This window comes from Penicillium brevicompactum, assembly GCF_028827555.1.
Source record: "Penicillium brevicompactum strain IBT 35665 chromosome Unknown utg000001l_segment0_segment1, whole genome shotgun sequence".
In the NCBI taxonomy this organism is placed as follows: Eukaryota; Fungi; Ascomycota; class Eurotiomycetes; order Eurotiales; family Aspergillaceae; genus Penicillium; species Penicillium brevicompactum.
Genome location: NW_026623204.1, coordinates 722,713 through 734,932, shown reverse-complemented (window position 1 = coordinate 734,932; position 12,220 = coordinate 722,713). Strand labels below are relative to the sequence as shown.

General features: G+C 47.8%; 6 protein-coding genes across 6 annotated transcripts; 3 read left to right on the top strand and 3 right to left on the bottom strand.

Moving 5' to 3' along the window:
- Window positions 1-894: 894 nt before the first annotated feature.
- On the top strand, window positions 895-1,719 carry N7506_002721 (uncharacterized protein; the record flags this gene model as incomplete). Its single annotated transcript, XM_056952016.1, has 1 exon — window positions 895-1,719. One exon carries the CDS (start codon window positions 895-897, stop codon window positions 1,717-1,719), a length of 825 nt encoding a protein of 274 aa, XP_056815167.1.
- A 387-nt stretch (window positions 1,720-2,106) lies between these two features.
- N7506_002720 (uncharacterized protein) lies at window positions 2,107-2,349 on the bottom strand (the record flags this gene model as incomplete). The annotated part of the gene is made up of 1 exon (XM_056952015.1): window positions 2,107-2,349. The coding sequence occupies one exon, from the start codon at window positions 2,347-2,349 to the stop codon at window positions 2,107-2,109; it is 243 nt and encodes an 80-aa protein (XP_056815166.1).
- A 1,471-nt stretch (window positions 2,350-3,820) lies between these two features.
- Window positions 3,821-5,830, bottom strand: N7506_002719 (uncharacterized protein; the record flags this gene model as incomplete). Its single annotated transcript, XM_056952014.1, has 6 exons — window positions 3,821-4,054; window positions 4,113-4,354; window positions 4,412-5,143; window positions 5,202-5,291; window positions 5,351-5,594; window positions 5,657-5,830. The coding sequence occupies 6 exons, from the start codon at window positions 5,828-5,830 to the stop codon at window positions 3,821-3,823; spliced, it is 1,716 nt and encodes a 571-aa protein (XP_056815165.1).
- Window positions 5,831-7,235: 1,405 nt separating this feature from the next.
- On the top strand, window positions 7,236-8,331 carry N7506_002718 (isopenicillin N synthase family dioxygenase; the record flags this gene model as incomplete). Its single annotated transcript, XM_056952013.1, has 3 exons — window positions 7,236-7,391; window positions 7,451-7,615; window positions 7,666-8,331. The coding sequence occupies 3 exons, from the start codon at window positions 7,236-7,238 to the stop codon at window positions 8,329-8,331; spliced, it is 987 nt and encodes a 328-aa protein (XP_056815164.1).
- Window positions 8,332-8,744: 413 nt separating this feature from the next.
- On the top strand, window positions 8,745-8,927 carry N7506_002717 (uncharacterized protein; the record flags this gene model as incomplete). The annotated part of the gene is made up of 1 exon (XM_056952012.1): window positions 8,745-8,927. One exon carries the CDS (start codon window positions 8,745-8,747, stop codon window positions 8,925-8,927), a length of 183 nt encoding a protein of 60 aa, XP_056815163.1.
- An 861-nt stretch (window positions 8,928-9,788) lies between these two features.
- N7506_002716 (fungal specific transcription factor domain-containing protein) lies at window positions 9,789-11,765 on the bottom strand (the record flags this gene model as incomplete). The annotated part of the gene is made up of 3 exons (XM_056952011.1): window positions 9,789-10,775; window positions 10,834-11,621; window positions 11,669-11,765. Coding segments are annotated over 3 exons (1,872 nt in total), but the record flags the coding sequence as incomplete, so codon positions are not given.
- Window positions 11,766-12,220: the final 455 nt, after the last annotated feature.

The following is a 12,220-nucleotide window of genomic DNA, read 5'->3' as shown; positions in this document are numbered from 1 at the left end:
CAGCATGACAGATATGGTCATGCAGACGGTGAATTATGAAGAGTGCAGAGCAAAAAACAAAAAATTACTCCCCAAGGCCAGAAGGAAATGGTGGCTGTGTGGCGCTCAAAATGTTGATGTCACTTTGGCGAATCTAGGTCAGCGCCGTTTATTTTCAACGATTGGCGGTTCCTCTTTTCTGAACCTTGGAAGATTCTATAATAACTTTGGAAAGCTAATAACAGCCCTATAACAGCTCTTGTTCCTCTAGTTTCCGTAGTACAAACCAAGGATCCGTTCCTCACGAGCCGCAGTCATTGTCAACCGAGCTTGTATAGACCCTTAAGCCGCTAGTTCGCCTGCCATGGGCTCTTTCTACAAATTTTTCTATCAGCACACGATATGAATATATGAGATTGCAGTTTTTGGATGTCTTGGATGGCATTTAATTTCAGACATACAGATCACCAACCTTGGAAGGTACGAGAATCATCGCTCCCTCGCAGTTGCTGATACCCACTCTCATGAAAGATTGAATACTCTGAAGGGGATCACCAGTTTAAACTGAGCTCTACGACTCAGAAAGGCCGCGTTGTCTTTGCTTGAGGTCGGCTATCCCTCAGGTACAGCTCCTTTCCTTGTCTTTTTTTTTTTTTTTTTCAAAGTTGTCTCCCTCCTATCTCACCCTCTCACCCACTCACTCCCTTACTCGCCCATCCTATCTCTATCTCTCTCTCTATCTCTCTCTCTATCTCTCTCTCTATCTCTCTCTTGGGCGATACCATCACCATTCCATCCAACTTTCAACTTCTGTCATCATCCACAGACTCAAATCCACCAGATTGGGGATCACACCCATCCCCGAGAGAGCGTAGGGGCATCCCCATACGCAGCATCGAGCCGACCGAGACAGATATGACAGAGCCGATCAGTCAGGGTTTGAAGAGGAAGAGGAAGAATGAAAAAGAGGGAGAACATCGCATTTCGGTGGTAGCTCGACACCGAGGTTCGCTAGCTACCAGGAGCGAAGCGGCCTTGCTTCCTTTAGATGAACCGACCCCAACCGCACCAGACCTGAGTCCATTTCAGGTGCTCTGGCGCAATCTCGTCACAGTCGAATCACCGCCAACACAGCTCGATCTGTACATGGCGGTTATCTCCCTCGAAGATCAGTACCAACGATGGGGTTGGAATGAGATTGCCGCGAAGGTTGTACGCAACAAGTTTTCATCATCAGAAGTTTCTGCGCTGCGTGCTACACTACATCAACTGTCACCCAGAGTCTGCTACGTGATGCTTGGCATTGACATGAGCCGTGATGGTATAGCCATTGAGCATGCCCTCAGTTACAACATTGGCCGCTTCAAATTTGAGCGCGATGTCTCCGAGCTAGATGATGGACCCGTCAAGACAGCCTACCATCATTTCTCTCTTTATTTCGGCCAGCTCGCAACCCCGGAAGTGGCTCTTGACACTTCATATCTCAGATCCTTTTCGCCTCAGAACCCCCAAGTCGTGAAGAACTCGGAAGAAGAGCAACTCGTACGCACCCCAGAGATTCCGGCCTGCCACTCCCTTGAGAATACACCACATTCTCTCCAGCCAGGGATTGCTCTTTGCAAGTATATTGATGCGATTGATGCGCATGAGTGCTACTACCGGAAGCACCAGGCCGCGGGTGTATTTCATGAGCGGGTGACAGCTCTCCTTCAGCAACTAGACCGTGATCGTCCAGGATAGCCCGTTGAGTCAACTGAAAGTCTGTTTCTCCTTTTCAACTCATGCTATGAACTATGGAATGTGCCACCACCCACGAAGACCGGCTTTCGACCACGACATGAGCTGGATACCCCTTGAAAGTTGACATTGAATCTATTACCACCATTACACGTCCTGCACTTAATTATCATGAATTATTCAGAGGTCTATGCTGTGTGCTAGTGTGACTTTGCTTTGGGGCTGTGAAGTGCGCATCGTGTCCCCTCCCCTCATTCTTGAATCGACTTTACGTTTTACAGGCAATTTTTTCAATTATTGAATGACAAAACAGCCAAGATATCAAATGTTCCATTCAGTGAAAGCTAGTTAATCTCCGTTATGGGTAGAGCCGGGAAGTCACACATACGTTTAATCCACACTGACAGCTTGCTCCAACGCGTCAAAATGCGTATCGAGCTCGATTATTCCACTCTGTAACCCCAGAAGCCTATGCCATGAATTCACAATATCTTCCGGACTACTGAGCATGAGACGAAGTGATTGCTCGGTTTCCCCTCGAGCACCGGTGTTCTGGCTGAAAGCGGTGTCGACGTCAACACGGAGGCCATCTAATTGGCAGTGGACGTTGCGAAAGCTGTCCACTAGCCCCATTGCTGATCCTCTTCCATCGTGGCCAAATTGACGCCTGAAACGGATGGAATAAACACCAAATCCTGGCTCCCGGGTGCGGCCTCCTCATTAGGGGCACAATGTGTGTGGAGAGGTGGAAAATCGGGTTGGGAATTTGATTTTGGACTCAGAACCGGTATCCTAGAGCGAGGGAAATTCAATTCACCAAGTCTGACCGACTTGTGAGAAGAAATATTGGCATTGTTGCTTCTTGGCCAGCGGTGGCCTGGATCTTGAGGCTGCGCCGGCGTTTTTAACAAGCCAGCACCCGGTAACTTTGCTGTGCTTTTCTCTGGGGAAACCTTATCAGTATTCAGATTGGAATTACCTGGTGGAACATCCTTGTCTTTCTTGTCCTCTCACGAAAAGAACAGGTAGAGCCCTGCGAGTTGAAAAAGCAACCTGCACAGCGTCCCTCCAAGAAACCTGAAAGTACCACGCAGCTTGACCAGGTTCCGAGGCCTCTGGCACGTCGTTGGCACGAAATTGATACCACGTCTCCCATGATCTGAACGAGGGCCGACTCAATGTTTCCATGGTTTGCAGCTAGCCTTCTGCGCAGATTATCCGCATCATATGATCGTGCTTGTAACTCGTGTTTTGGGGTTTGGCTTCGGAGTGCCACGGAATTTGCTCTGAGGAGGGTTGGGCCAAGAGCGAGGAGACACTCTGCCCACTCACCAGGTAGGATATCCGAGGGACTAGTTCCAATGTGAGCAGGCATTTTAGGTTGAGCGGGGGGGCATCATCCTCCTAAATGTCGAAATGTCAGTGGAGAAACCCTTTGTCTGCTTGTGCCGGCTCACATTTGTTTTCTTCCGTCCCGCCATAGGATCAGCTTATCATCTTCTGTACACAGTAGATTTGACGCGTTGTGACAGAATGTAAAGATGAATGGCGTGTGACTTATGCTTGTCAAACGATGAGAAAAATCAGAAGGCCACGCTGGACTGTCGCCCAACATCAACAAGGAATGCAAGTAACGGAAGAAAATTCTGGGATGGTGTTGCAGGCAAGACTAGCGGAGGTTGTATGGCCAGTGGGAAGAATGCAGGTGATGGGGAAAGAGAAAAGCTCCAGAGGTAGCAGAGATTGGATCAACACGAGACTGCCATCGCCGCCCGTTTCAACCAGCCGGGATTCTATAGAGTGACTCTCTCTCTCAAGCACGCTTGATAATTATTTATTTGTACTACGGATGAGAGATGAGCAAAAGCTTCGTGTCTATTAGGGGCTTTCAGCTTAGCATCTAGTTCGTGAAACTAATACTCAACGACGACCCCCATGGACTTCATGAATGATTCAACATTTGGCTGGCTTGTAATAGAAGGTAATTTCTAAGGTCTCTTTTGGAGGCGGTATCAATCCGCAACAGGTTGGCGAGTAGCTTATTGTGACATTGGTGGTTTTAACAAAGCCCATTTCATGCTGCTCCATTGAGCGCCTGGCACTTCTACCATAATTGAACATAAGTGAGGAACCGTCTCCAGGAAGGCTGTCTGTAGTAGTGGTCAAGCATAGCTATCTCCTCTGCTGCCAAAGGACGTCGACCAGTTGTGCAGTCTGCGGTTTTCGAGTCGCGCCATGGAGTTCGATATATGACTTTGTATCCGAACGTAAAGCTGAATATGATCAAAATTCCGAGCATATATTGGAAGAAATTGGTCGCAGTGAAACCGGTGGCGCCCTATAAAGTTTTGATTGTCATGACTGATGGATAATAAACCGAGGGTGGGGGGTCTTACTGGTGGTTTGATTCCAAGGAAGATGCAGCAGACCAGCAAGAAGATGGAAATAAGCATCAGCAAAGCCGGCGCAAGGGGCCATAATGTAGACTTCCAGGCATAAACCTCTGTGAAAAGTGGATCTTTCTGCGCCTCCAACGTGCGATGGAATCGCCAGTTGACGAACGAGATGATGATCCAGTTAGTAAAAAAGGAAGCACTCGTGATCGATATGAGCCAGTTCAAAACCGTCAGTCCACCAGCTAGAATGCATCAGCAAGTGTTCGCATCGTCATCCACAAGTTTGATCAGAAACCTACCAGCAATTTGGATATATCCCAAGACCACTGCGACAAGGGAAGTGATGATCAAAGCCAGCCTCGGCCGACCCCTATCGTCCACTGCAGCAAGACCCTCCCATATAAGCTTTTGGTGTGCCATGGTTCTCAAAATTCTCGAAGAAAGATAAACAGCTTCGGCGGCAATCGCGAGAACACCGCATATCATTCCTGCATTTAGCAGTGAAGGGATCCCTGGAATTCCAGAGTCCTGAACTGCTATGATGAATGGGGATGCGGCGACTCCACTGCCTCCTAGTAACCGGCTATCGTCTGAAGGAACCAGTATAGTGATAAAGACAACACTGATAATGTAAATGAAGTTGACTCGAAAGGGAACGAGCTTTGTCGCATGGGCCATCGAAAATCGTGGGCTTTCGGCTTCTCCACCCATGATGCCGATGAAAACCTGGTCACCAACAGCCCATACAGCGAGTAAAGCACAGTTGGCAAAACCCTGGAAGTGTAAGTCTTGGTCAAAGGGAGCGGCAAGAATGCATACAGAAAATCCGTTCAGAAATGGCGGAAGGGATGTCCAAGTGTCTCCATGGTGGATAGAGCCCGTGGGCCCAGCGCCCAGAACAAGTGCCAACGACAGCACTATGATAATCAGGAAAATCACAATCTTGATCAAGGAAGTTACGTATTCGAACCAAGCAAAGACTTTGTTTGGAAGTATGAATATCACAAGGCAAGCAACGAGGAATATGGATACTTGATCCCCCTGGGTTAGATTGACTTTGGGATCACGGCGGCAGATATGGTGGCTTACTTGTTGCGGGTAATGGAATAGATCCTTCGGCCCAGTATTGGACCAACACATTGAAAAACCCAGCTTCAGCCGCGACAATTGCCGTCCACCCTAGGAGACAGTTAGCTTCAAGAGAGCAGAATGTTTCTTGCACAATAGAAATCGCCTACCAAGCCATTCGGCGAATCCTGCACCAAAAGCCAAAGCAGGATCAACCCAACGATCCGCATAGTCGATATAATTACCAGAGACAGGGAAGGCAATGGTCATCTCAGATAAAGATTGTAGAACAGCCCAAACACAAGTGCACACCATCGTGTATGCTATCAGCATGTTACCTGGTCCACCGGTGGCCAGGGCCTTTCCAGTGGCAATAAAGACGCCGCTGCCTATATTGGACCCCAAGGAGATGATCTTCCTAAATTGTGAGACAAACACAGCCAGAAAATATTCAGAGCCTGGCACGGAATTCTCACATGAATCTGACGAGGGGAAAACGAGCGATGAAATTGACCATTTCTAGTCTCCTCAATCTCCCCTACAGCTGCCTCGCTCTTAGTCGCGACTGGCTCAAGGGCAAGCTCATTGTCTTCTTTTTTGGTGAGTTCGTCTTGTTGGGCCACGTGACAGGTGAAATCGGCTTGAGACATGGCTATAGGAAACTTCTCGTTTCATTACTAATTGAGATATTGGAAAAATGTGCAGATGCTATGAAAAATCACCATGAACAGGTCGTATTTATAGTTCAAAAAAAGATAGCAAGGCGCAAGGAGTGAGTGCCCAGATTCATAGTCAAGGATGTCATTGAGATAACAAAGATGGTCAAATTGACAGACAGAGCGTAGACTTCCATTCGATCAAGGGGATCCACTTCCCCGCATTCCTAACGCCCCAGTGGCATTTGACTTTTTTCTGCGGTCTCTGATTAGGCATCGTGAGGTCTTATTAGTTGTAGCTCTCGTTTCCCAAAACCTTGGAGTTTAATCCGGTCATCGGCCACTTTATGTCCAAGGTTCTGTTATCAAACCCTATCTTTAAGGCTTATTGGAGGATCGGGAGACGAAGCCGTAGCGTTGAACTGGGGGAGCCCGGGACGCTTGCCGGGCTAGGCAAGATTCGAACGCTGGATGCTCATTGCTCGCAACCGTACCCTTACATAAAGTGACTCTCGCGAATTTTTCCTTCGCAGTTTGAGTAAGGGTCGGGACTTGGTATCACCTCACTTTATCTGCCGAGATCACGCAGCAGCATATACTTTTCCGGGCAGTATTGGTCTATCATGATCGCTGCTTATCGAAAAGCCAAGTAAGCCAAGTCTAAATTTCTCGGGTCTGAGAGCATCGTTTGCACTCCTGAGATAACGCAGGTGACACCCAAGGTACTATATCTCGTGGAGTCAGCCGTGCTTCTATGTTGATTATCTCGGTAGACACAGAGTACGGAGTAGATGACCGAAACTTACAAGTATGGAGGTGGCTGGGATGGTTTTAATATAGGGTGCTCCCCAGTCTGGTGAGCGTAGTTAAGTGAATCAACTGGGTTGAAACCATCAGCAAGTATGGAGTAAGTTGGCGATCACGGGGACGATGTAAGTGAAATCCACTGGGTTGACATGATGCTCCGGTTCCGAGGTTCCACAGACTTCGTGGAAATTGCCAGAGCCCCAAGACGCTGAAAAGGAAGGTGATCCACTTGCCGCTCCATACCGCAATTTGATTGGTTAGCTGACTGGGAAGGTGATGTCCATGCGCTTCCCATTTTGATTCACGCTTTCTCCACTTTCCTGCCAGACCCGCGAATGACGTTTGTCGCTTCAGTATCCCGTCGACATGGAAGGTGATTTGGATGATACCCAGAAGGTGATGCAGAATCACCTTCCAGATCTTCAAAGCATTGCCATACACATATCTGGTTTCTACTTCAAAAAATATGTATTTATACCTTCACCTCCGCAAGCATCGTTTTCTCCAAACAACTGAATCGAGATCAAAGAGCTCACCTTGGAAAACGCCCTTGAAACGAGCCTTGCAAACTATTTCACCACACAACTAAGCCATGTCACCGGTTATCGATCTTTCTCTTCTTAAGGGCACCCCTGAGGAAAAGGCTGCTACCTCCGCAGCCCTCTTGCAAACCCTCAAGACCCGGGGAGTGGCCCAACTGAAGAATCATGGTCTCCCGGAGAAGCTCATCTCGGACATGTTTGACTACGTATGTCAATATCCAGGATTGATGTAGTTGAGATTGTGACTGACATTGTGTACACCCAGACGCGTCGGTTCTTCTCGCTTTCACTAGAAGACAAGATGACGGCCAAGCACCCTCCCCAAGCCAACCCCAACCGCGGGTACAGCTTTGTGGGACAAGAATCAATATCCTCGATCAGTGGCTATGAAAAGGGGCTTCCTCAGGGACAGTCAGTTCGTGACATCAAGGTAAGGACCTGTTGTCTCATGAAATATGGGACGCATGCTAACAAGAATAGGAAACCCTTGACATCGGCGCGGCAAACGACGAGCTTGTGGATAATATTTGGATTGCTGACGAAAAGCTCCCTGGATTTCGAAAGTTTATGGAAGATTTCTACACAAGCTGCTTCAAGGTGGAGCTAGAGATCCTCGATGCTCTGGCCCAAGCCCTTGATATTTCCTCATCCGATCTCAGAGCTCTGCACAGCAAGGCCGAGAACGAGTTCCGTCTCTTGCATTACCCCACCATTCCTGCATCAGAGCTAGCCGATGGAACGGCAACCCGGATTGCCGAGCACACCGACTTTGGCACCATCACGATGCTGTTCCAGGACTCTACGGGTGGTCTACAAGTCGAAGATCAGCAGAACCCCGGTGTTTTCCGAGGTGTAGAGTCTGGAGGCAAATCGGAGATTATCTTGAACATCGGCGATTCCTTGCAGCGCCTGACTAACGATACTTTCCGTGCCGCGTGCCACCGAGTGACCTACCCGCCGACTGTAAAGGTGGGATCGGACGAGCTGATTCCCGAGCGTTACTCCATCGCATACTTTGCAAAGCCAAATCGCATTGCATCACTCTTCCCTTTGAAGAAGTTCATCACCCCGTCAACGCCATGCAAGTACGAGGACATCACAGCTTGGGACTACAACAATCTGCGAATCGCGAAGCTATTCTCCTAAACGAAGATCCCGTCGGGATCCAGGCGGCCAACTGGGGCGTTTATTTATTGTCATCACAAATTGCGACTCTTAGAGAGATATCACATAGCGAATTTAACAAGCATGTTACATTTTGAGAAATGCGGACAGCCACGGGCTGTGGTAAATGGTATGATATATGATCATCCACGGGCTCTGGCATGACACAACCAAGCTTCCAAGGTTCCATTGGTCTTCTCATCCGAAAGTTCAGAGCAATAGATATCTTTCTAATTCGATGTTTTTTATTAGAGGTCGTAACGCGGGGGCGATAATCATACAAAATGCAGGTGCGCGGCCGAGAATGATCAAAACGCTCAAAACAACTTGGGTCCCTTACGACTCAGCTTTTCTTTCGACTCAGCTCTCGACTCATCATCTTCTTTCTAGCAATCATGGCAGAGCCTCAATGTTTCGACGGTGGCCAAAAGATTCCACTCACTCGATTGAATGCTTTCAAGCAACAACACCCACTCATTACCGAACTGCTTTCAGAACTTTACGACATCGAAACGTACGCCGCAGGTTTCGCCACAATCAATGCCTTGAGCTTCTCAGATGCCCTCAATAGGTTTTAACATGCGGTTCTCCAGTTGAGGCGCAGTCAGTTGAAGCTCATCTACCTCAAGTTCCTCCAGCACTTCCGAAACATCGCCAGGGCAGGCCACGAATAAGGGCCCATTCTCATACTGCCGCCTGTCTACTCTGCTTTACAACTTTTCTTATCTCAGGGGTGGATGCTCGCGAAATAAACTGGTGATCATGAGATTGGGCTCTTTTGGTGTTTAAAGAGCCATGTTCCAACATGACCCTTGTCAAGTGAATGCAATATTAACTTAACCATCTTGCCCGTAGACAAGGGACGCATTTAGTTGAATGTGAGAGGCGACACCTGGGCTCAAGCTCAATAATCGGCTTCAATTGTTTCAAGTGATCTGAATTGAACCTTTGAATACTTGTCATGCATGCTTTTCATAGACGATATGGTTTTGGTGAGAATGTGGCGTCAAAGCGAGCGCCCCGCACTTGAATCAAGCGTACAAAAAGGTTTTTAATACAGGTGTCTATATACTAATTATATTTTGAAGTGATAATGGGGTTGAGCCGGGGTATAGTTAGGTAGGCCGTAATGCTGGGAAACCCCAGCCAAAGGTGAGTACTCGGTCACTGAATACTGATAGTGCAGCTCGTTAGGTTGTCAGATCTCCTACTGCCCAGGTATCCATCGTTATTGACAACTGGGTAAGTGAAATATAGTCAAAACCTTGGAAGTAGTGTAGGGGGCGGTATTTGTGGTGATTATCTGAAGTAAAGGAATTTGAGTGTCTTTTACAAGCCCTGGAGGTCTAAGGCAATTTAACCCGACTTTTATGTAATATCACAAATTTGATTGGGTAAATTCTACAAGGTCCGGCTATCATAATATCATAATAAAGCGATCATACACACATAAACCGTATAGATCCATCGCGTAGGATGTCTGGCCAGCTACAGGCGTCATCATACCCATTAGCTTGACTCCTCTTGTTCCATATCGTTTGGAATATTGTCTTCGCAACTGATGCATGGACTAAGGCAGTAGTTCGGGCACATAGCTCAAACCACGTCGAAAAGTATGACTGTAGGTCTGGTGCGATAGCCTCACAAGCCGCGATGAAAGCCGGCCATATCAACGCTGCACTATTACTGTCATCGTGGTATCCTTCCTCCTGTTTGGCTTCTATCAAGCAGCGTCGCATCTCATCAACTTTGCCTTGAAGCATCCTCGAGTCAATTTCGTATATTCGGCGGTGGAAGAAGATTAACAGGGCATTGTACATTGCTTGAGCAGTGGATGTGACTGTTGACCGTGGGTGTTGAGTGTTTGCTTGAGAGTGAACATAGCATGGACGTGAAAGAAGATGATCGATTGCCCTTTCTAAAGCTTTGGCCCGAGTCCAGAACTCTTTCAAGCTCAGGCGGGCGTCAGCCAGTTCACCAGACATCATTGACAAGTCTCTTTCATTGGCCAGTCTGATGACCTGTGAAAGAAGCATTAAGAATATCTCATCGACACCATACACGGTAGGAAACAGTGTAGAGCTCCAATATCCAGGTATTGCGAGGTGAAGGTCTCGCTGAGCCATCTCAGGATCCTTCTCTATGAGCATAGCAGTCGCGGAAAACTCCTGATTGGGATATATTCGAAAATCACCGCCATATAGCGAAGGTGTCTCGTCGTACAGCGTGGAACCCGGCTCAATCGCGTTTGTGGCCAAGGTCCCCGCTATACATGTTGTCTCGGCCATTATTCGCATATACGCGTAGCAGTGATGCAATGCCCTTTTTTTGGCCGACAATTTCGGTTGGCTGAGGCCCTTCACACAAATGAATTTCTCCGTCTGCACGAGCCAAGCTCGCCGTTCTTCCGGGTCTCCCTTCATCATCTATGAAAGAGTTGTTAGCCATATCGAGTCAACTTTAGGGGAAAGCTGGAGGTCCCACAAAAGCATTTGAAACGCTCAATATTGCCATCAGAACTTCTTTGTATTTACTGGTCTTTGCACTTGACATGCAACCTTCCTCCATGCAGCGCTGGAAATGGCACTGTGCACGAGACAGATATTGTTCGCCTGATACTTTCCATTGGTCAAAGCACCCAGTCGAGTTGTTGCCGATGTGAAATGCGCTAGTGCTCCACACAGCATTTAGAAGAGCTAATCTGGCATGGTTCACAGTTCCCTTTAGAGTTAGCTCTCCCAACGTCGTTACTGCGCAAGGGAGCACAAGGCTGACCCAAGGAGTCTCTTGTCCACGTCGTAACGGCGAGATCAAAGGAATGATCCGGTCTTTGTAATGTGAAAGAAGTGTCCAGCCTTCGATATTCCCGCCAGCCAAAGACAGGCTTGGTTCCGGATGTTGTGTGGGCTCAGTCGGATAGATTTCAGTATCGTGTGAAGGGAGCTCCTCGAGGTACATGTGTTCATATACATTGGTATCCATTGTATCCAGTGGTAGAAAGGAATGGCTGAGATCATCACTCCTTGGTATCTGCTCCAGCTGCTCAAACCATCCATCCAACGAGCTTGGTATGTCTTCAAAATCAGAGACAGATGATTCGTCTTGGACTGGTTCCGACCATCTGGAAGCGCCGAAAGGCCCCCGGAAAAGTGAGAAGGGTGCGGGATCCTCATTGTTACATTCGTTATTGTCAAGATCATCTATTGCCTGGGAGGGGCTCAGATCGTTTAGTGATGAAACGACTTGACGACTCATTTCATATCGTTCTGCGTCTTTGATTGATGTTAGATCATGTCATGGAGTGGTCGAGGACCCGAACCTGTGAAGATAGATTGACGATGTCTCGCCGAGCTGCCAGCACTTAGCCATCGAATGTCCTCTTTATTGTTTAAGAATGTCAATTTAATTGTTTCTGGTCTGCGATCGTCCGAGCTTGGTAGTAGTTCGAGCGGCAGATGGTAATCATTCATACAGTCTGGCTGCAGCGATGAATCAGACAAACCAGGGCGATCTTTCATATTGGAACGTATGATGCCTTTTGAATGAGGAAAGCGAAGTGAGATGGTTTGCCCTGGGATGCAGGCCACAGTTGATGATAGCGGGGTGCCCAAACGAGAAGGCGATTCCGAGCTCCGCAGGCCTCCAACCTTTTTGACCGAAGATAACAACACAATGATATCTAAGATGAAATACATGAACTATTTAATCATTCTTACTAGCCAGTCTACTACTTTTTCAACATCCATGGATACTTTGAATTGAATTGTGATGCGAAAAGCGGGCACCGACAAGTGTGTCGGGACGTCTGGCCTTGAGCTGCAAATAGGAGAACCTTGGAAGGCAACCCGTGGACTGGGAGAAATATATATAG